The sequence below is a fragment of the Miscanthus floridulus genome, chromosome 10 (genome assembly GCF_019320115.1).
Source record: "Miscanthus floridulus cultivar M001 chromosome 10, ASM1932011v1, whole genome shotgun sequence".
NCBI classification, from domain to species: domain Eukaryota; kingdom Viridiplantae; phylum Streptophyta; class Magnoliopsida; order Poales; family Poaceae; genus Miscanthus; species Miscanthus floridulus.
Window position 1 is genome coordinate 12,257,943 of NC_089589.1, and position 22,966 is coordinate 12,280,908.

Here is a 22,966-nt window from a genome sequence, read left to right on the forward strand (position 1 = left end):
AAGGACATGGGATGATTCTTCAAGTGAAGAACACCATCACAAGAGGCGAGGGCGCAAGCACTCATCATCAAGCTCTTCTGATGTGTGCCTTATGGCACGAGGTAACGAAAGCTCATCCTCTAGTGAGAGTGATAGTGACGATGATATGCCTTCTTATGAAGAAATTATGCAACAAAACCTTAATTATGCTAAAGTTTGTACTAGTCAATAAAAGAAGCTCGGGAAAATAAAAGAAAAGCTAGATAGTTCACAAGAAGCATATAAAACTTTGCTTGAATAATATGAGAATTTTGCTAATCTTAATGTTCAACTATCTACTAAAATTGAGCAACTTGAGGCTAGTGCAACAACAAATGCATGCACAATCAATGATGAGCAACTTGTAAAGAAAAATAAAAAATTAAAAGAAAAGTTAGCTAGCTCACAAGATGCATATAAAAGTTTGCTTGCTAAAATGGAAACTATGTGCAAACATTGTGATGAGCTAACTAATAAAGTTGCTAATCTTGAAGCCATTAGTACAACTCCCACTAAGGCATCTAAAAGGAAAAGTTCTAACACGTCTAAAAAGGATGCCTCTACTTCTTGTAATGATTTATGTTTAGACTTACCTTTGTGCAACCAAGCTTGTGTTGAGAAAGTTGTTGTAGATATATGCACACAAGAGGTTGCAAAGGAGAATGAGCAACTCAAGCAAGAAGTAGCTCGTCTCACCAAGGACTTGACTCAAGTGAAAAGCAAGGTGGAGCAAGCCCAACTTTATCAAGATAATACCATCAAGGAAGTGAAGAAGCTTGATGAAGGACAAACCGTGGTTTGCTACGTGTGCCACAAGGAAGGTCACAAGTCCTATAAGTGCAAGGTAAAGAATGGGGGAGGAGCAAAGAAGAAAGAGAAGAAACAAACAAGCAAGCTCTCCAACACCTACACCAACAAGGTGGACAAGAAGGCCTCCACACCTTATCTCTTGAAGAAGAAGAAAAATGACAAGGTGGTGGCCATCAAGGTGAACAAGCAAGCCAACAATGGGGTCAAACGCTTTTGGGTGCCAAAGGAAATCATTTCCAACATGAAGAGCACCAAGAAGGTTTGGATCTCGAAAGGGAAGTGAGAAGTCCAATGGACTTCGGGAATTTGGAGACTTGGCAAAGTGTGGATGCATTTCATGGGGTGCATCATGATGGACAAAGACATTGCTAAGTGGGTTAGTGAATACTATGGACCCAAATTCTCCTTCCCATGTTAGGTAACTAGATTCAATCTATTTCAATTAGTATTAGATTTGATTTTTTCCTACAATTGGTATCTTTTAGCATCTAGTTACTCTTCATGCCTAGGTTTGCATTTGCATTCTTATATATTTTGTCATGCATACACTAGGTATTTCATATGGTAGGCTTGCTCGGTTTCATTCTTATTCCTTGGAGCAATCCTACATGGTTTAAAAATGTTTAGGAGCATGGCACATAGCTTGTCTTACAATTGTTCATCTAATATGTGCCAAAGTCTAAATTGTAGATAATCTCTCCCCAATATCACCTTCGAAAATGACTCTCACATTCATATGATGTCATCTTTCAAGTGGTATTTATTTTTCTAAAATCAATGTGCACGTTTCCTACAAGTATTCCACACTTGTGTGCATAAATTTAGGAGGAGGTTATGAAGGGACCGTGACGCCTAAGAGGGGGGGGGGTGAATTAGGCAACTTAAAAATTCTAACTCTAAACTATAGCCTCCTTTTCTAACCTTAGCAAAACCTATGCAAACGATAAACTATCTAAATATGCAACTACGGTTTTGCTAGTGTGTTGCTATCTCTACTGCAAATGTAGTAAAGTAATCAATGTAAATGCGGAAGCTAAAGAGCAAGGTAGAGATATGCAAACTCCCATCGATGACTCCAGTATTTTTACCGAGGTATCGAGAAGCGCGTAAGCTTCCCCCTAGTCCTTGTTGGAGCCCCTCGCAAGGAATCCCTTGCAAGGGCCAAGCTCCCGGTCGGGTAACTCCGTGGATAGCCTTGGGCCTTCCCCACGCGCAAGTGGGTCTCCGACGTGTCTTCTGGCAAGCCTCTCCCGGATGCTCCCCGCCGTCTTCACTATCAACCTTCCAGCCAAAACGCCGCGGGCCTTGTTCCCTCCAGTACACGGTGGCGGCCACACCACAAACGCGGTTGGTGTGATCTCACAAGACTTCAAGCCCCTCCGATGTACAACACTTGTGCTCGCAAGCACGGGGTGGCAAGAGGTGTATAAACCTCACTAAACACTAGGCAAACACCTAGAGCAAGCGCACAAGCGGTGGTCTAATCAACCTAAGCACTTCGCAAAGCACTTATGCTAATCACCTAATAAAACACTAAGCACTATGCAAGTGGAGATCACTAAAATGGTGTATCAACACCCTTGGTATGTTTCCTCAGCTCCACACTGCTCAAATGGCCGGTTGAGGGGTCTATTTATAAGCCCCATTGAGAAAATAGCCATTGGGGATGAAATCCCGCTTTTCTGCTACTGACCGGACTCTGACCAGCGTCCTGTCAGTACTGACCGGACGCGTCTAGTCACGAAAACGGCTCTCTGGAACCTTACTGATGTTGACCGGACTCTAGCACTCAGCGTCCTGTGCAGCGTCCGGTGCAGCGTCCTGTGCATCGGAGCGTCCGGTGCAGCGTCCTGTGTAGCGTCTGGTCGCTGCTGTTGACTCTACTGTTGCTTGATCGGAGCATCCTATGCAGCGTCCGGTGCAGCGTCCTATGCATCGGAGCGTCCTGTGCTGCGCCTGTGCAGCGTCCTGTGCCTTCTGTGAGCTCGTTTCTTCGCGATCTTGCGTCCGGCTTAGTTCCTATCTTCGTGCTTGGACTTTGCTTGATATCTTGTGTCTTTTCTTGTGCTCCTAAGGTCTTGCTTATGGTGTTGATCATCGGATCATCACGTCGTCTTCGTCCAAGTCATGTCTTGCACCCTATTGCACTATAAAACAAACACTTGCAAATTTATTAGTCCAATTTGGTTGTGTTGGTCATCAAACACCAAAATCCAAAGTAAATGGGCTAAGGGGTCATTTTCCTTACAATCTCCCCCTTTTTGGTGATTGATGCCAACACGACCAAAGCAAGCAAATAATAAGAATTTGGAAGTTAAAAACTACCTACTTGCTAGGATGCAATACAAAGGGCAAGGTTATATGATACTAATTGATAGATACTAATTGAAACTTTACTTAAAAGCTTGTCTTGCCCTTGCAAATGTCCCCATGTGATATTATGGATTAAAGCCTAGCTTTTTTTAAAAAAAATCTCCCATTACTTAGACTAACCCATAATTTACTTCCCTCCCTTTCTCAGACCATTACTTCTTGTAACTAAATGCTTGTCTTTGGTCCTTCAAATTCTCCCCCTTTGGCATCAAACACCGAAAAGGAAGACATTAGTAGCACAAGGGAGGGTCAAATTTTATGATCCTTTGTGTATAGAGTGAAATGGATCACAAAATTTGACTCTTGGAAGACATTAGTAGCATAAGGAAGGGTCAAATTTCGTGATCCTTTGTGTATAGAGTGAAATGGATCACAAAATTTGACTCTCACATTATATAGACTAAGCTCCCCCTAAATATATGCATACATATGGTAGAAAGCAAAGCATATGCATAATTAGCAATTTATTGTACAAGAGAGTTTAATCTATATAATGCATGGAGAAAGCATATAAATATGAAATGAAATCAACATGATGATGCCAATTGAAGAATGATGCTTAACTCCGAGGACTCCAATTTCCTTACAATGAGACTACTACACATGTGATAGGTTTGGAAAAAAATTGATACCATTTGAACAAGTGTTAGTCTTAAAGCATCCAAGTTGTAGATAAAGCTCCCCCTAAATTTGTGCACACAAGTGTTGAATACTTGTCAAATTTGTGCACATCGATTTAAGTATCAAAATACCACTTGAAAGATGATATTTGGGAGAGATTATCTACAATTTGGACTTTGGCACATATTAGATAATTAATTGTAAAACAAACTATGTGCCGTGCTCCTAAATAATTTTAAACCATGTAGGTTTGCTCCAAGGGTTGACAATGAAACCGAGCAAGCCTACCATATGATATACCTATTGAATGCATGACAAAATATTTAAGCATGTAATTGCAAACATTAGGCATGAAAGATAACTAGATGCTTTAAGAGTATATCTATTGAGAAACAAAACCAATTGAAATGAATACTAATTGAAAGTAATGACATCTAGTTACCTAACATGGGAAGGGGAATTTGGGTCCATAGTATTCACTAACCTACTTGGCAAAGACTTTGTCCATCATGATGCACCCCATGAAATGCACCCAAACTTTGCCAAGTCTCCAAATTCCCCGATTTCCGACGGACTTCTTACTTCCCTTTCGGAATCCAAACCTTCTTGGTGCTCTTCATGTTGGAAATGATTTCCTTTGGCACCCAAAAGCGTTTGACCCCATTGTTGACTTGCTTGTTCACCTTGATGGCCACCACCTTGTCATTTTTCTTCTTCTTCAAGAGATAAGGTGTGAAGGCCTTCTTGTCCACCATGTTGGTGTAGGTGTTGGAGAGCTTGCTTGTTTGCTTTTTCTCCTTCTTCTTTGCTCCTCCCCCATTCTTCACCTTGCACTCATAGGACTTGTGACCTTCCTTGTGGCACACGTAACAAACCATGGTTTGTCCTTCATCAAGCTTCTTCATTTCCTTGACGGTGTTATCTTGATGAAGTTGGGTTTGCTTCGCCTTACCTTTTACTTGAGTCAAGTCCTTGGTGAGGCGAGCTACTTCTTGCTTGAGTTGCTCATTCTCCTTTGCAACCTCTTGTGTGCATGTATCTATAATAACTTTCTCAACACAAACTTGGTTGCACAAAGGTGAGTCTAAACATAAATTATTACAAGAAGTAGAGGCATGCTTTTTAGACATGTTAAAGATAGAACTTTTCTTTTTAGATGTCTTGGTGGGGTTTGTGCTAACGGCTTCAAGATTAGCAACTTTATTAGTTAGCTCATCACAATATTTGCACATGGTTTCTATTTTAGCAAGCAAACTATTATATGCTTCTTGTGAGCTAGCTAACTTTTCTTTTAATTTTTCATTTTTCTTTAAAAGTTGCTCATCATTGATTGTGCATGCATTTGTTGTTGCACTAGCCTCAAGTTGCTCAATTTTAGTAGATAGTTCAACAATGAGATTTGCAAAGTTTTCATATTGTTCAAGCAAATTTTTATATGCTTCTTGTGAACTACCTAGCTCTTCTTTTAAATTTTTGAGCTTCTTTTGTTGACTAGTGCAAACTTTAGCATATTTAAGATTTTGTTGCACAATTGTATTATAAGAAGGCAAATCATCATCACTATCGCTCTCACTAGAGGATGAGCTTTCATTACCTCGTGCCATAAGGCACACACGAGAAGAGCTTGATGATGAGTGCTTGCGCCCTCGCCTCTTGTGATGATCTTCTTCACTTGAAGAATCATCCCATGACCTTATCGATGTGAGGGCTTTGTTCTTGCACGCCTTCTTCTTTGCCTTGGGTGTGGGCTTGTTTGGACAAACTTCTATAAAGTGCCCCAACTCGCTACATCCATAGCATCCCCTCTTTCTTTGCTCGTTTCTTTGATTAGTGAAAACGAGGTCTTGAATTTGGATGGGCACACCCTTGACATTGAGCCTTACGATCATCTTCTCCACCTTTTTGATAAGTTTGATTGATTCTTCATCAAGGTCGGAGGTGGAGGAGGAAGATTGATCATCATCACTTGATTCTTGTTCATCATCATCATCATCATCCTCATCTTCTTCTTCTTCACTTGAGGAGCTTGAGCTTGAGCTTGACTCAACTTTCTTGCCCTTCATCTTTTTCTTCTCGCTACAAGCGAGAGCTTTGCCTTTGCTTGATGAAGATGCTTCTCCTTGACCCATCTTACGTGACATTTCAAATGCCACTAGCTTGCCAATGACAATGCCCGGGGTCATGGTGCTCAAGTTCTCCATGTTGTGAAGAATGGTGATGATGCTTGCATATTTCTTTTGTGGTAGAACGGAGATGATCTTCCTCACGATGTCCTCATCATCTAACTTTAATAATCCTATTGAATGGAGCTCACTGATAATTAGATTCAATCGAGAATACATATCACAAACAAGCTCATCATCATTCATAGCAAAGGAATCATAGTTTTGCTTAGCTAGACAATGTTTTTGCTCATGGACATTACTTGTGCTGTCATGGAGCTCTTGGAGTTTTAACCAAATTTCATGTGCCATATTTAAGGTAAACACTTGGTTAAACACATCCATGCTAAATGATTCAAACAAGCAATTCTTAGCTCTAGCATTAAAATGTATTTCTTTTTCATCACTCTTTGTGGGCTTTTCGGGATTCTTAATGGGTTTCATCCCGTCACGGTGACTCTCCATACACCTAAATCAACCGCCTTAAGGTGGCAAGCCATTTTAGCCTTATAGTAGAGGAAGTTAGTGCCATCAAATTAAGGAGGCCTAGCGGTATCCATCCCAACCACTCTACAATAGCGTCGGCTCAACGGCGGTTAAGCCAAAGGTCCAAATATGAACCAACCGGCTCTGATACCAATTGAAGGGACCGTGACGCCTAAGAGGGGGGGTGAATTAGGCAACTTAAAAATTCTAACTCTAAACCATGGCCTCCTTTTCTAACCTTAGCAAAACCTACGCAAACGATAAACTATCTAAATGTGCAACTACGGTTTTGCTAGTGTGTTGCTATCTCTACTGCAAATGTAGTAAAGTAATCAATGTAAATGCGGAAGCTAAAGAGCAAGGTAGAGATATGCAAACTCCCGTCGACGACTCCGGTATTTTTACCGAGGTATCGAGAAGCGCGCAAGCTTCCCCCTAGTCCTCGTTGGAGCCCCTCGCAAGGAATCCCTCGCAAGGGCCAAGCTCCCGGTCGGGTAACTCCATGGATAGCCTCGGGCCTTCCCCATGCGCAAGTGGGTCTCCGACGTGCCTTCCGGCAAGCCTCTCCCGGATGCTCCCCGCCATCTTCACTATCAAGCTTCCGGCCAAAACGCCGCGGGCCTTTTTCCCTCCAGTACACGGTGGCGGCCACACCACAAACGTGGTTGGTGTGATCTCACAAGACTTCAAGCCCCTCCGATGTACAACACTTGTGCTCGCAAGCACGGGGTGGCAAGAGGTGTATAAACCTCACTAAACACTAGGCAAACACCTAGAGCAAGCGCATAAGCGGTGGTCTAATCAACCTAAGCACTTCGCAAAGCACTTATGCTAATCACCTAATAAAACACTAAGCACTATGCAAGTGAAGATCACTAAAATGGTGTATCAACACCCTTGGTATGTTTTCTCAGCTCCACACTGCTCAAATGGCCGGTTGGGGGGGGTCTATTTATAAGCCCTACTGAGAAAATAGCCGTTGGGGATGAAATCCCGCTTTTCTGCTACTGACCGAACTCTGACCAGCGTCCTGTCAGTACCGACCGGACGCGTCTGGTCACGAAAACAGCTCTCTAGAACCTTACTGATGTTGACCGGATTCTGGCAATCAGCGTCCTGTGCAGCGTCCGGTGCAGCGTCCTGTGCATCGGAGCGTCCTGTGCAGCGTCTGATCGCTACTGTTGACTCTGCTGTTGCTTGATCGGAGCGTCTGGTGCAGCGTCCGGTGCAGCATCCTATGGATCGGAGCATCCTGTGCAGCGTCCTGGGCAGCGTCCTGTGCCTTCTGTGAGCTCGTTTCTTCGCGATCTTGCGTCCGGCTTGGTTCCTATCTTCGTGCTTGGACTTTGCTTGATATCTTGTGTCTTTTCTTGTGCTCCTAAGGTCTTGCTTATGGTGTTGATCATCGGATCATCATGTCACCTTCGTCCAAGTCACGTCTTGCACCCTATTGCACTATAAAACAAACACTTGTAAATTCATTAGTCCAATTTGGTTGTGTTGGTCATCATACACCAAAATCCAAAGTAAATGGGCCAAGGGTCCATTTTCCTTACATGTTACTCTATAAGTTGGATACTTTGAGACTAACATCTTTTCAAGCTTATCATGTGTGTAGTAGTCTTGTTGCAAGGAAAATGGAGTCCCCGAAGTTAAGCATCATACTTCAAATATCCACCACCTATTGTAAGTGGTAGAAATCAAATTGATTTCTACATGTGGTATTTCTAAACCAATATCATCATGTTGATTTCATTTTGATATTTATATGCTTTCTCCGTGCATTATGTAGATTAAATTTCCTTGTGCAATACTTTACCAATTATGCATATGCTTTGCCTTCTTTCATATGTATGCATATATTTAGGGAGAGCTAAGTCTATATAATGTGAGAGTCAAATTTTGTGATCTATTTCACTCTACACACAAAGGATCACAAAGTTTGACCCTCCCTTGTGCTACTAATATCTTCCTTTTTGGTGTTTGATTCCAAAGGGGGAGAATTTAGAGGACCAAAAGCAAGCATTAATTTATAGTAATGGTCCGAGAAAGGAAGGATAATGGATTATGGATTAGCCTATGTAATGGGGAGAATTTATAGGAAGCAAGGCTTAAATCCATAATACCACATGGGGACATTTGCAAGGGCAAGATAAGTTTTCATGTAGTCTTACAAGTAGTATCTTTTAGCATCATATAACCTTGCCCCTTGCATTGCATCCTAGCAAGTAGATAGGTTTTAAATTCATTTATTATTATTATTATTCGCTTGCTTTGGTCGTGTTGTCATCAATCACCAAAAAGGGGGAGATTGTAAGGAAAATGGACCATAGGCCCATTTACTTTGGATTTTGGTGTTTGATGACCAACACAATCAAATTGGACTAATGAATTTACAAGTGATTGTTTTGTAGTTCAATAGGATGCAAGATGTGACTTGGACAAAGGCGACGTGATGATCCGATGATCAACACCTCAAAGAAGACCTTAGGAGCACAAGAGAAGACCTAAGATACCAAGCAAAGTCCAAGCACAAAGATAGGAACCAAGCCGCACGCAAGATCATGAAGAAACGAGCCCACAAAGGTGACTGGACGCTGGACCGGATGCTGGAGAAAAGCGACCGGACGCTTCGATCAGGAGGCTCGGCAACAGCAACAGCAACCGGACGCTGGACCAGACGCTGGTGGCAAACCGACTGGATGCAGGATAGCAGCGTCCGATCGAGTACAGAGAGGTTCTAGAGTGGTGAATTTGCGACCGGACGCGTCCGGTGGCATGTGACCGGACGCTGGCAGCGTTCGACCAGTAGATCGCGGCTCCAACGGTCGGGACGACCGAACGTGTCCGGCCAGGACGTGATCAGCGTCCAGTCAGTAGCAGAAAAGCGGGATTTCGTCCCCAACGGCTACTTTCTCAGTGGGGCTTATAAATACAACCCCCAACCGGCCAAATGAGTAGAGTAGAGTAGAGTTGAGGAAACATACCAAGGGTGTTGATACACCATTTTAGTGATCTCCACTTGCATAGTGCTTAGTGTTTTATTAGGTGATTAGCGTAGGTGCTTTGCGAAGTGCTTAGGTTGATTAGACCACCGCTTATGCGCTTGCTCTAGGTTTAGGCCTAGTGTTTAGTGAGGTTTGCATACCTCTTACCACCCGGTGCTTGCGCGCACCATTGTTGTACATCGGAGGGGCTTGTAGTCTTGTGAGATCACACCAACCGCGTTTATGGTGTGTCCGCCACCGTGTACCAAAGGGAACAAGGCCCGCGGCGTTTCGGCCGGAAGCTTGATAGTGAAGATGGCGGGGAGCATCCGGGAGAGGCTTGCCGGAAGGCACGTCAGAGACCCACTTGCGCGTGGGGAAGGCCCGAGGCTATCCACGGAGTTACCCGACCAGGAGCTTGGCCTCTACGAGGGATTCCTTACGAGGGGCTCCAACGAGGACTAGGGAGAAGCTTGCATGCTTCTCGATACATCGGTAAAAATACCGGAGTCGTTGACGGGAGTTTGCATATCTCTACCTTGCTCTTTAGCTTCCGTATTTACATTGATTGTATTACTCCTTGTGTGGTAGAGATAGCAACACACTAGCAAAACCGTAGTTGCACATTTAGATAGTTTATCTTTTACATAGGTTTTGCTAAGGTTAGAAAAAGAGGTCATAGTTTAGAGTTAGAATTTTAAGTTGCCTAATTCAACCCCTCTCTTAGGCGTCACGGTCCCCTTCACTCCACACACGATCACCGAGCCCCCTCCGGAGAGCTCGAGGTGAAGGAGCTCACTCGGGTAGGAGAGACTGACCGGTGAGCAGGACATCATGGCCACTGAGGTGAACTAGGACGACGAGCTTGTGAGCAGGGGCAGCCGGTGGGAAGGGAATCTTGCGAGTAGGGATGGCCGACAGGGAAGTGTGCTCGCAGTAGGACCGAGCCTTCGGAAAGGTGTGCTTGAGGTCGGGAAGGTTAGGTGGTCGGTCGACCTCGTGAGAAAGGGCGATGCTCTGGGCAAGGGAGCTCACAATCGGGGTGGTGCTTCGGGAGGGCATACTCGAGGTCCGGTAGCCTAGCCGAGAGGAGGATCTTGAGGTCGGGGGTGTCCAGCAGGGAGGGAGCTCGTGGTCATGGCTGCCAAACTTGGAGGCGATGACCGGGGAGAGGATAATGTGACAAGAATAGAGGGGGAGGGGAGCCAGGAAGGTGAGAGTAGGGGTGGGCATAAAACCTGATACTCGAAATCCAAACCTAAATTACCTGGACGTGACCCTAAAACACCTCAATGTGAAATACCTGACCACTATTTTAGATAGTAAGTTTAGAAACCCGATTTTAGTTCAGGTAATTCGGGGTATTTGGCCCTGGTACCTGATTTACCCATTTTACACAAAATAGAAAGTGGATATATACTATTTAGTACTTATGGTTGATTGGTTGTACTATTATCTAATGTTAATTATGATTTAACTAGGGCCTACTGATCGATGATGTAATGCTTGTATTTTTGTCCTAAAATGCTAATAAGAGTTGTTATTTATATTGCTCAAACTTGTAGCTATAGTTCTATTTCTTCTGATTTTTTTTATGTTTTATCTGATTTCGGGCAGTTCAGGAACATTCGAACCTAATTTTCGAGTACCCAAAATATGTAGCACTATTTTTCCAAACCAAAATTTGGGTATTAAATTTAGAAACCCTAATTTATTTAAACCCAAAATTACTCAACCTGATTTAATCCGGCAACCCGAATGCCCACACCTACCATGGAAGAGCAGATTTCGGACGCCGTGAAGGGGGGATTTGATGGCCGGTGGCCAGAAATGATGGTGGTGGCCAGAAATGATGGTGGTAACAGAGGAGGCGCACACGGAATGGGAGGGAGGCACGGGTGTGTCCTGTGTGGACATGCGTTGAATAGGAACGGACACAACAAAATAGCAGGTACATTAGTCTTGTCTCGTAGGTGGTCTTATATAGAGCAACGTAATTTTAAGATGACTTAACAGACAACATATAAGACTGACTCCAACGATACTACCCAGACCCAAAAATGAGTCTTACACAGTGCCTTTGCCTATCGTATACCGGCTCCAACGGGTAACCCATTCCTACGACGTAGTTTGGCTACCGGCCCAAAGGCAACGCAAAAAAAGCGTCCCCTCTCTCCTCGCTACGCAATTCTCCGGAGCTCGCCCGTGGAAAGGAATGGCCGAGCTTCGCTTCCCTCTCGCCCGCCTGGGAGCACCACCTCGGCCCGCCGCTCGCCGCGCAGCACAAGCTGAGCCGGCGTAGCCTTGGGCCGCTGCCGCCGTCGGGGAACTCGAGCTCAAGCGCGGGGAGCGGCCAGCGGGGCGAGGCGGACCGGCTCGGTGAGGCGGGTCCATGGCCGGCGCGGCGAGGCGGGCTGGAGATCGCTGAGAAGCTCCTCGCGGCGCGCGACCTCGTCGGCTACAAGCGCTTCACAGAGCGGGCGATGGAGGCGGACCCGCTCCTCCCCGGGGCCGACGAGCTCCTCGCCCTGAGGATGGCCGGCGCTGGCTCCCCTGCGCCCGCGGTGGAGGACGTCGCCGGCGCCGGCGCTTTCTCCTGCAGGTCCAGCGGGTCGTAGTCGTCGGCGGGGCACGAGAAGAGGACTCCCATGGCGACGCGGCGGCCTTGTTTCCCTTCCTTGTTGTAGCGACTGCAAGAGACCGCGTGCAGCAACCGATTGAAATGCTAGGAAATGTCGCGAGGCAGAGAAGACAGCAACAGCTAGTACTCGTACTAGTAAACCGCAAGAAGATTGGAGCACGAGCGAGAGAAGAAAATGCAAGAGGCAAGAAAGGAGCAGAGCAGCCTCCCAAGCTCTCTCACCTGTCACAATGTACGTACGGGGTGGTTGTTGGCTGGAGCTGGGTTCGTCTTCCCCTCCGGTCTTGTTGGTTCCTTCTTCCTTCTCCTTCTTGTCAAACAGAACAGAGGACTGGCTGCTGAACACTGGTGGTGGTGGCTGGAGTTCTGGACAGCGTGCCCCTTCTGCCGGAGCTCGTATGAGCGGGCGGAGGAGCGCGGCGAGGCGGGTGGCGCGGGGCTTCTCGTTTGCGTCGCCTGTTGGAAAAGGGTAGTTTTTGGGTCTGGTTCCTTTCACTGTGCCGGTACCCAAACCATCTGATGCCTATTGATTTTAGGTCCGCTCGTTGGAGACAGTCTAACATGGTTGTTTTTAAAGTTGTCTCATAGTAACTTATAATTCCTTAATTTATATGCATAGATAGAATAAGAGTAAGGTCGTGAGTTGCATAGCAACAACAACTCATACAATGGTAGAAAGTTGTCTCATAGTCCTAAATTTTAGCTCATGAGTCACCTCTTTCTCTCTGCCCTCTCTCTTTCCTCCATATTAGCAAAAATCCTACGTGACACTGCATTAGACGGTGTACGAGACTGTTGACATGTAGCAATGTACCTGACCTAAGGACATGGAGAGGTCCCCCGAAATGAGAGTTGGAGGGGATGTCTGAGGGCATCCCTACTTCGCCAGTCATATGGTAATTGTAGTACAGTTATAAAGGTCAAAAACAATTTTTTGGCACGCTAAGGACCTCAGCCACCCAATTTGCTACACGTTCTTTTAACCCACTAGATATATAAAAATTCGAAGTGTCAAGATGAACTGGTCTGACTAGACACTCTGACTCTCCTGTTTACAAGTAAAAGAGGGCAAAGATTACGTACGGTTGAAACAGTCGGCCTGTTCGCTTGTTGGTTTTAGCCAGCCCAAACCAGCCAGTCAACAGTGTTTTCCTCTCACAATAAACCAACACCAGCCAACCTAAACCCGTCTAGAAACCAACCAGCGAACAGACTGACTGTTTATAGAATTCCTATTTCTCTCTCGTTCATCCTCTCACAGAGCCGGTGGGACCAGAGAAGAGAGAGAAAAAAAATTATATAAACAGTGGTAAACAGTGTTGCTATAGTCACTTTTGTCAGATGAATCGAGAGCCGGTGAATCCCTAACAAAGGGCCTACAATGTCGTCGTAGCTTCGACAGGATCACGGGTTTACCGAAGTAGCACTTGAGCAGCTAGGCCACTAAAACTCAACTTATCAACTACACGCCCACAATTAACCTACACGACGAGCGCATGCATTTGGTCTAACTAAATTCGAACAGCAGTCAGATCTGATCATGTATGATTTGCCAAAATCCCTGTAAGTCACTGCACCGGTGGCATGGCAGTGCTGCAATCTGCCAAATGCAAGTATAGTAATTAATAGGTTACATTACACAGGTGGCGGTCGGTCGCTGGCTGCTAAATCTGAATGCAGCTAGCACCGTGTGCAATGCAATGCAGCGAAATTCCCCTCTGACGATGAGCCAGAATTATTCCATGTCCACACTCGACTCGCAATTACAGTAGGAACTTCGCGTGAAAGTGTATAAGGTCCTCGGCCACGTGCAAGTGAGCGAGGCCGCGAAGCCACTCGAGTCGTCGTTCGTTGACTATCCTCAAAGGACCTGAACATGCGATGCGATGCGCACACAGGTCAGAAAGGAAAGAGTCGTTCCTGCTAAAAAAGGAAGCGTAAACGATAGTTATTTAGGAACGGAGGGACCAGTAGCCACGACTTTAAGATTTGTTTGGATGAAGCCTGTCTGGGTCAGGCAAACAATTCTGGCTTTAGGATTTAAAATTGAACACATGAGATCTTTGCCTGATCCAAGCATATTTCTCCGGCATCCATCCAAACATGCCTTTATAGTTCGATGTCCTAGCCTGTGCCAAGTTGAGGACTTAAACTCGGGTGAGCAGGTTCCACCATAGGAAATCCAATCAACTGATCTATTATCAGTTCGCCTCTCTGCTAGAGAAATAAAGGTAGGCAATTTGCCTATACGTCAATGCTCCCCCTCACATCTACATATGGGCTCCATCGAGTCACAAATGTGGAAGGGTTGGGTTGTATGAGGAATTTGTGTGGTTTATTTTTTTGCCTGGTCTCCACTCAAAAAATTAGGCCATCACGTTTCATTTTCTCCTTTTTAATAAAAATAACGACAAAGCTATTGTCATCCTTTCGAAAAAAATGCTCAGATGTGGAAAATAAGAGTCAGCTGCAATTATTTTGGAAGGGTTCAAACTTGATATACCTATGGTTTTAATTTGACACTATATTGAGTTGTATGCACCAACAAATTGAACCCAAAACTTTAAACTAACAGTGACATGAAAAGGGCTGGTAATTCACTTATATGTCAACATCTAAGTATATATCATGCATGTCAATAAGTATGGGTATTTTCTTTGCCGAAGTTTACAAGAAGCTGGAAAGCTCCAAGCAGCAGTCGTCCATAGACTATGGAGACTCATCCAAAGTTACTTTGTCCATTGTTGTGTCTACCTAAGTTGATCCGAATGAGCTCCAAGCAGCTGGAAAGCTCCAAGCAGCAGTCGTCCATAGACTATGGAGACTCATCCAAAGTTACTTTGTCCATTGTTGTGTCTACCTAAGTTGATCCGAATGTACCGAAGTCCAAAGAGAACATCCAAAGTTTCACAAACGGATATACTTTGTCCACTGGAAGTGCCCGGCTCCTTCCAAGGCTTTACCACAATATGCCAAAGCCAAACATCACTTTCATCATTCACAATCTGTCAATCTCAATATGTCACCACTACTTAATTAAAAAAACATTTTTGTAAGACGGGTAAAAAACAGATTTTTAGATGCATGCAAAACCGTATTTGGAAGTAATCCACCTTTAGAATCCCTTTTTCTTTAAAAAAAAAACAGCACAAAAAATAGCGCAATATACTAGAATAGTCCTCGTGGACTCCTCCACGTCCTAGTCATCATCGTTCATGCTTGCATGGCGTCGGTGTCATGCTCATGCCCTCGGCGGCGGCCGGTCGCCGCCGCAGTGGCTGGCCAGGGTAATGGCCGACGGCCTGGTAAGCCGCCTCATCGGCAGCTTCTACCTGTCCGCTTGGCTGATAAGCCATGGCTGAATATACTGTTGGTTGATTTGTTGTGAGAGAAAAATACTATTCGTTGGTTTAAAAAATATGGCTTATAAGCCAAGCGAACAGGACGTTCACCGGCAGGGGCATCAGCAGCGCGCTCATGGACTCGTCGGAATACTACTTCGACCGGCGGTGCGTAAGGCCGGCCGAATTTTTTATTTTTAGCCCTTTTTTGAATTTTTTCACAAATATGATTCTGGAGGTAAGATTTTAAAATCTGGACCCTTAACTCGGCGCCATCATTGCTGGCGCCGAGCTTACATGTCTCGGCGCCATCGTTGCTGGCGCCGAGCTCTTAAGCTCGACGCTGACGTGGCGGTGACTTGGCAGGCAGCTCAGCGCCGTAGATCTCGGCACCGAGCTCGGCGCCAAGCCTATCTTACGTATGGGCCTCAATCCTTTCTCTCTTCCTCTCCCTCTCTCTCTCTCGCACCGCCAGCGCCGCCCGAGCAGCACACCGCCGTCGCCGCCCGCGCCCTCTTCCGCCCCTGGCCGCCTGCGCCCGCGCGCCCTCGCCCGCGGCCGCGGCGGTCACCAAGCCCGCGCCACGCCCGCGCCGTGCCGCCCACGCCCGCCCGCCGTGCCGTGCCACCCACGGCCGCCCGCCGTTCCGTGCCGCCCGCGCCCGCGGCCGCCTTGCCCGCGCCGCACCGGCACCGTGCCCGCCGTGCCATGACCGTGCCATGGCCGCGCCGCGCCCGCGCCTGGCCTCGCTCGTTGTGCAGCCCGCGCCTGTCGTGCCGGCCTCGCTGCGCAGAGCGCCGGGCATCCCGCGCCCAGCCGCACACCACCGCCGGCCCTAGCACCTGCAGCGCCCGGCCGTGCCACCGCCGGCCTGGCTCGTCGGCCTCACCCACGCCCGGCGTCCACTGCGACTCCGTCGACGTTCGCGACTCCGTCGTCGGACAGGTAAAAATTGTGAATTTGCAATGTACGTACTTACTTAGATTTGATTGTAGTGTAGTAGTTTTGGCATTTGTTATTTACTAGTTAATGTGATGACTCAGGTAGTTAATTTAGTTAGTGATCTAGTGAGATAGATATGTAGATAGATAGAAACATAGATACATAGGTACATAGATATAGTTAGATAGCTACTTAGATAGGTAGTTATATATTTAGTTAACTAAATATGATCTAGATATTTAATGAGTACACTGTATATATATACACATAGTTATTATCTTATTTACTTAGCTTGTAGTTAGAAAGTACTTGTTAGGTACTATCTATCGTCTAATTTGGACTAAAGGACATGTGTTTCGTTACGTGTTTGAAATAGATGGACAACCTAGTGACCATATATCATGGAGGCACAGTTGAAAGCGATCGCTATGGATATGTTAAGTTTGTTGACATGCAAAGCGTGCCTGTGCTATTCAATGAGAAGCCATCGTTTAGTGAGATGGTTGCAAGGGCTCGGGAGGAGCTAAATTGCCTTGGCGATGATGATGATGGCATTGCAGTTGAGGGTGTACTGCACCTAGGTTCTCCTCCCAACATCCTCAGGCGAATGATCCCAATTGAATGTGTGGATCAGTGGGAGAACTATGTGAGATCGGCAATGAAGAGCCAGCTACAATGTTTGGACGTGGTTGTGCATCTGGTGTTAGTTGATCCCATCCCTCATGAGTTTTCCCCACCAATGGGTGAACAGTCACACTTCGACCCTCCCGTCCCGGAACCTGATATGGATGTGGAGGTTGCACCTACGGTTCCCGATGCTCAATCTGCCCCCAATGAGGTAGTTGGAGATGCTTATCAGACTCATGTTATTGTGGTAGATCCTCCTCATGAGATCCCTTTGACACAGAATCATCCGAATAAGTGTCTTATCCGCATGGTTATTGGGAGCTTACCCCATTCCTTACATCCATTTCTTTCATTCTTTCCTTATTTCTCTACTTATGTTACAGGAGACATTCCTAACAATGTGGATGTGCCCCCTGTTGCTGCGCAAGTGCTCTGTGGAGATGGATTCTGTGGCTCCAAAAAGGAAAGAGTCGTTCCTCCTGAAAAGGGAAGCATAAACGACAGTTATTTATGAACGGAGGGAGTAGTAGCCACGACTTTAAGGTTTGCTTGGATGAAGCCCTCTCAGGCTTGTCTGGGTTAGGCAAGCGATTCTGGCTTTCGGACTTAAAATTGAACACATGAGATCTTTGCCTGATCCAAGCATATTTCTCCAGCATCCATCCAAACATGCCCTTATAGTTCGACGTCCTAACCCGTGCCAAGTGGAGGACTTAAACCCAGGTGGACAGGTTCCACCACAGGAAACCCAACCAACTGATCCATGATCAGTTCGCCTCTCCCTCGCTGCTAGAGAAATAAAGGTAAGCAATTTGCCTATACGTCAATGCTCCCCCTCACATCTACATATGGGCTCCATCGAGTCACAAATGTGGAAGGGTTGGGTTGTATGAGGAATTTGTGTGGTTTATTTTTTTGCCTGGTCTCCACTCAAAAAATTAGGCCATCACTTATTTCATTTTCTCTTTTTTAATAAAAATAACAACAAAGCTTTTGTCATCCTTTCAAACAAAATGCTCAGATGTGGAAAATAAGAGTCAACTGCAATTATTTTGGATGGGTTCAAACTTGATATACCTATGGTTTTAATTTGACACTATATTGAGTTGTATGCACCAACAAATTGAACCCAAAACTTTAAACTAACAGTGACAGGAAAAGGGCTGGTAATTCACTTATATGTCAACATCTAAGTATATATCATGCATGTCAATAAGTATGGGTATTTTCTTTGCCGAAGTTTACAAGAAGCTGGAAAGCTCCAAGCAGCAGTCGTCCAAAGACTATGGAGACTCATCCAAAGTTACTTTGTCCATTGTTGTGTCTACCTAAGTTGATCCGAATGTACCAAAGTCCAAAGAGAACATCCAAAGTTTCACAAGCGGATATACTTTGTCCACTGGAAGTGCCCGGCCCCTTCCAAGGCTTTACCACAATATGCCAAAGCCAAACATCACTTTCATCATTCACAATCTGTTAATCTCAATATGTCACCACTACTTAATAAAAAAAAACATTTTTGTAAGACGGGTTAAAAAAAACAGATTTTTAGATGCATGCAAAACCGTATTTGGAAATAATCCACCTTTAGAATCAATTTTTTTTAAAAAAAACAGCTCAAAAAATAGCGCAATATACTAGAATAGTCCTCGTGGACTCCTCCACGTCCTAGTCATCATCGATCGTTCATGCTTGCATGGCGTCGGTGTTATGCTCATGCAGCAGGGCTCGGGAGTCGAGCGAGTCGGTCTATAAATGGCGCACGGCCGACAACGGGAAAGGCCTGATCCAACTCAGACCAGTCGACTCCAAGGCCTGCCTTGCTCGCTCGTCCGTCCGTAGGCATGCACGCTGCCGACGACGCCACCCAGCCCCAGGCCGACGCCGACCTGGCCATGGCCCTGCGCGAGTGCGTGGCCCACGTCGCGGCGGGGCGCTTCGACGGCGGCGCCAACCGCTGCTTCGCGCGCGTCTCAGCGCTCGCCGCCCTCGGCGGCGGCGACCGGCCGCCGCAGCGGCTGGCCAGGATCATGGCCGACGGCCTGGTGCGCCGCCTCATCGGCAGCTTCACCGGCAGGGGCATCAGCGGCGCGCTCATGGACTCGTCGGGATACTACTTCGACCGGCGGTGCGTCCGGGCGGCCCGCTGCAGCTTCTTTAAGCTCCTGCCCGCGCTCAGGGTGGCCTTTGTCGCCATCAACCGAGCCATCCTTGACGCCATGGAGAATGAAAAGGTCATACGACATGAATCTCAACAACTAGGAAATTATAACAGTGTCACCCTTGTTTTCCTCAATACTCCTTCCTCAGAATTTCAATCACAGCATTTCACGCCATTTACCTTGATATCACGATTGTCCAAATTTGATCTATCCGTTTCTAATTGACTAACTGTGTCTCTCATGTGTTTTATCTTGAAAACGTGCAGACAGTTCGTGCTACATATATAGCCAAAGGAACCCAGAGGTTGGGAGCAGAGTTAGAAAACCGCTTCACTTATCGTACAAATAAAAATCGCATATCCTACCTAGAATTTATTCTAGAAGACCATTTTTTACTACGGAATCACTCTTCTCAAGAGATCATCATTTCTCATAAAAAAATCAATACCAGAAGGATCTCTAACAAATACTCTCTTCCGTCCTGAAATATAAGACATGCACGTTCTCTAAAATTCAAGCTTTATTATCTTTGATCAATAAAATTTAGTCTAGTCATATGAAAATTATACTGCAAAAGTGGATATATTGGATTTGTATTTAGAAACAATTTGTAAAGATCAAAGTTTTGTTTCTATAAATTGTATATTGTAAGAGATTAGTGATCAAAGGTGTGATCTTCAAGACAAACCAAATGAAACCGTGAAGTAATAAATAGGCCATAAGTCATGAAAGCTGTGTTGGTGAAATCTTACATTGTTAGTGTATTATCATCGTACATGATATTTAAGATTTTTAGAGTTCATTTAAAATAAATGAGTGTTTTTGTTGTTACTACTAATCTTAATTCTTCCAAAGTGGCCGAGGTTTTGTGGTCCAATTTAATTTGAAGAATCCCTAAGGGGTAATCACAAATCAGAAACCAAAGAATATCTAATTATTACTCTATTTTAAATTGTAAGTCATTCTGATTTTTCTAGATACATAATATTTACTATATATCTAAACATAATGTATATCTAGGTGCATAGAAAAACTATGTATATAGAACAGTTAAAACGACTTATAGTTTGTAACGGATGGAGTATTTACAACAACAACAAAAACTACTAGAACTTAGTAAATAACTCTGGGAATTGCTTAATTTAGACCAAAACCCCCCTTGGTTATTTAGGAAAATTCTAAAAGAAAGCCAATAATTGTATGCCATTTGAAGAAAAAAAAGACATTAAATAAATCTTGGATGTCTTGTAGTCACCCCACAAAATAGACACATGATCCTGAAAAAATATATCATATTCCATGGAACACCATAGCAATATTCATTAGAATTTCAGACAAAAAAATGTCTTGATATATTTAAAACAAGAAGGATGTTCTTTTTATGAATAGTAACATTTACATTTTTCTCCATTTCTTGGCAAATAATAAATTTGAATTTAAAATTTAAAAATGAAACCCCATCCTAAAAAAATTGATTTATTAGCACCAAAAGCGAAAACAAAAGGAACTATATGTACAAGTGAAAGCGCAGCTTACTGATTTTCTTGGATTTCTCCTATACGTTACAAAAAAATAAACAAACAATTGTCTTTTTCTGTTTGCTAGGTTTACCATCTGCCAAGTTTTCTCTCTTTTTTTTCTTCCCTATATATACATAAAAAAAAGTTTTCTCTCTTTTTCTAATTGGATGGAATACATGTACATGAACTTGCATGCTCAACCATTTGCTTTGGTTTCGTTGCATCGATCACAGTTCGTGCACGTAATCGACTTGTCCGGCCCGGCGGCTCACCCCTGGCAATGGCTCAAGCTCATGCGCGCCTTCCACGGCCGCCCGGGGGGATCGCCGCAGCTCCGCATCACCGTGGTACACGACGACGGGGCCTTCCTGGCACAAACGGCGGCGCTGCTCCGCAGGGAAGCCGAGGCGCTGGACATGGCGTTCTCGTTCCACCCCATCCTGGGCCGGCTCGAGACCTTGGAGCTCGGCAACCTCCACCACACCCTCGCCATACGATCCGGCGACGCGCGCGCCTTCAGCTGCGTCCTCCAGATGCACCGCCTCCTCGCGGTTGACGACACCCAGCAGGTGGCGACGAGCATGGCGCCGCTCCCGCAGCTGGCCGCGCCGGAGGTCGTCAAGACGAGCCTCCTCGATCCCAGCCCGACGACGCCGCTGTCCCCGTTCGCGGCACAGGCGTCGCCGTCGGCGTCGTCGCCGCACCCGCAGCAGGCCGCCGCCGCCGTCCCCCCGCTGGCGGGCTTCCTCTCGGCGGTGCGCGCGGTGTCGCCCAAGGTGGTGTGCGTGATGGAGCAGGACGCCGGCGACAACGTCCCCGGCCTCGCGGATAGGTTCGAGGAGGCGCTGCACCACTACGCGGCGGTGTTCGACGCCCTGGACGACGCGGCGGCGGGCTCGGCGGGAGTGGCGCGCGAGGAGGAGCGGGCGGCGGTGGAGCGCATCCTGCTCTGGGAGGAGGTGAAGGACGTGCTGGCGCGGGACGGGTCCGAGCGGCGGGAGCGGCACGAGCGGCTGCACCAGTGGGCCGCGCGCATGGCGGGCGCTGGGTTCGCCGGCGTGCCGCTCAGCTACGTGGCCAAGATGGAGGCGGACGCGGCGCTGCGGAAGTGCGGGCTGAGGGGATACGAGACCAGAGGAGTGGAAGGCGGCTACCTCCTCCTGTGCCGCAGCGGGTGGCCTCTCTACTCGGTCTCCGCGTGGCGGCCATGGCCTTCCCAGGGCTCTGCTTCTTCTGGGAGTGAGAGCAGCAGACGGACACAGCTCGTGCAGGGGCAGATGGCATCGACATGGACGGCATGGCCGCAGCTACTGTCTCCTCCGGTTGATCACACTCACTGACTCACACGATTCAGTATATACTAAGCTGGTAATCTCATGAACAGACATGTACACCGAATCCACTCTAACAAGCTCTTGTTGTATGTATATACTACCATCCAATGGGGATATAGTACGACCAGCAAAATCGATTGTATCGCCTGTCTAAAACGCCCTACTGTTCTTGGGCTCTGATGCAGGTAAGCATCAGAGGGGTCTAAACTCTAAACTCTGAAACAACAACAGAGGATGGGTCAAATGACAAGGGAATGCTCCAAGCCTCCAGCAATGCCACCTTGCAATCGCCCACTTTTGCAAACCAAGACAAATCAGAAGTCCAGCTTCTTAGCTTGTCGTCTCTGTTCTATTCTTGCTCCAGCATATGGATGGCAGGATGGGATGGGACCTGACGCCATGAAGCTTTTTTTTAACCAATTTTCAGTTGTCGGACGCATCCTCCAAACGAGACCATGGCCGCTTTCAGAAATTCAGACAGTCACAGTCGCCCACAGGATGGTTGGATGTTTCTTGTACACATTCAGACTGAAATGTGAAATGGAAGGACTCTTGATCAGAAAAGATTGTCTTGTAGCTTCAAATAATCCCAATGGTGAAGATGAATTCTAGGAGAATAATTGCAAGCTGCATAGTTGTTCCACAAAGATGCCAATAATAGAACCACTGAGGTTTGATTTTTCTTTTTTGAAGCAAACAGGAGGGGATCCCCTACTGGGTTTTTATTGCAAAACAAGGGTTATTTACAAAAGCAGACTAAAGGGACAGGAAAGAAAAACAAAAAAGAAAAATTAAACCAAAGCATTTAGCCATGATTTTATCAAAAGGAAGTAATTCTTGTTTGCTCGCAGGATTGTCCTGGCAAACTCAGACTTGAAATTTCCTTGCAGAGCAACTGTTGGTGTCAAATTCTGGAAGATGAAGGTTGTTTCTTATTGTCCA

The 22,966-nt window shown here is 46.0% G+C and overlaps 1 protein-coding gene across 1 annotated transcript; it reads left to right on the plus strand.

Moving 5' to 3' along the window:
* The first annotated feature begins 19,202 nt into the window (after positions 1-19,202).
* Positions 19,203-22,030, plus strand: LOC136488019 (scarecrow-like protein 3). Its single transcript, XM_066485076.1, has 2 exons — positions 19,203-19,242; positions 20,924-22,030. Exons 1-2 carry the CDS (start codon positions 19,228-19,230, stop codon positions 22,028-22,030), a joined length of 1,122 nt encoding a protein of 373 aa, XP_066341173.1. The 5' UTR covers positions 19,203-19,227.
* Positions 22,031-22,966: the final 936 nt, after the last annotated feature.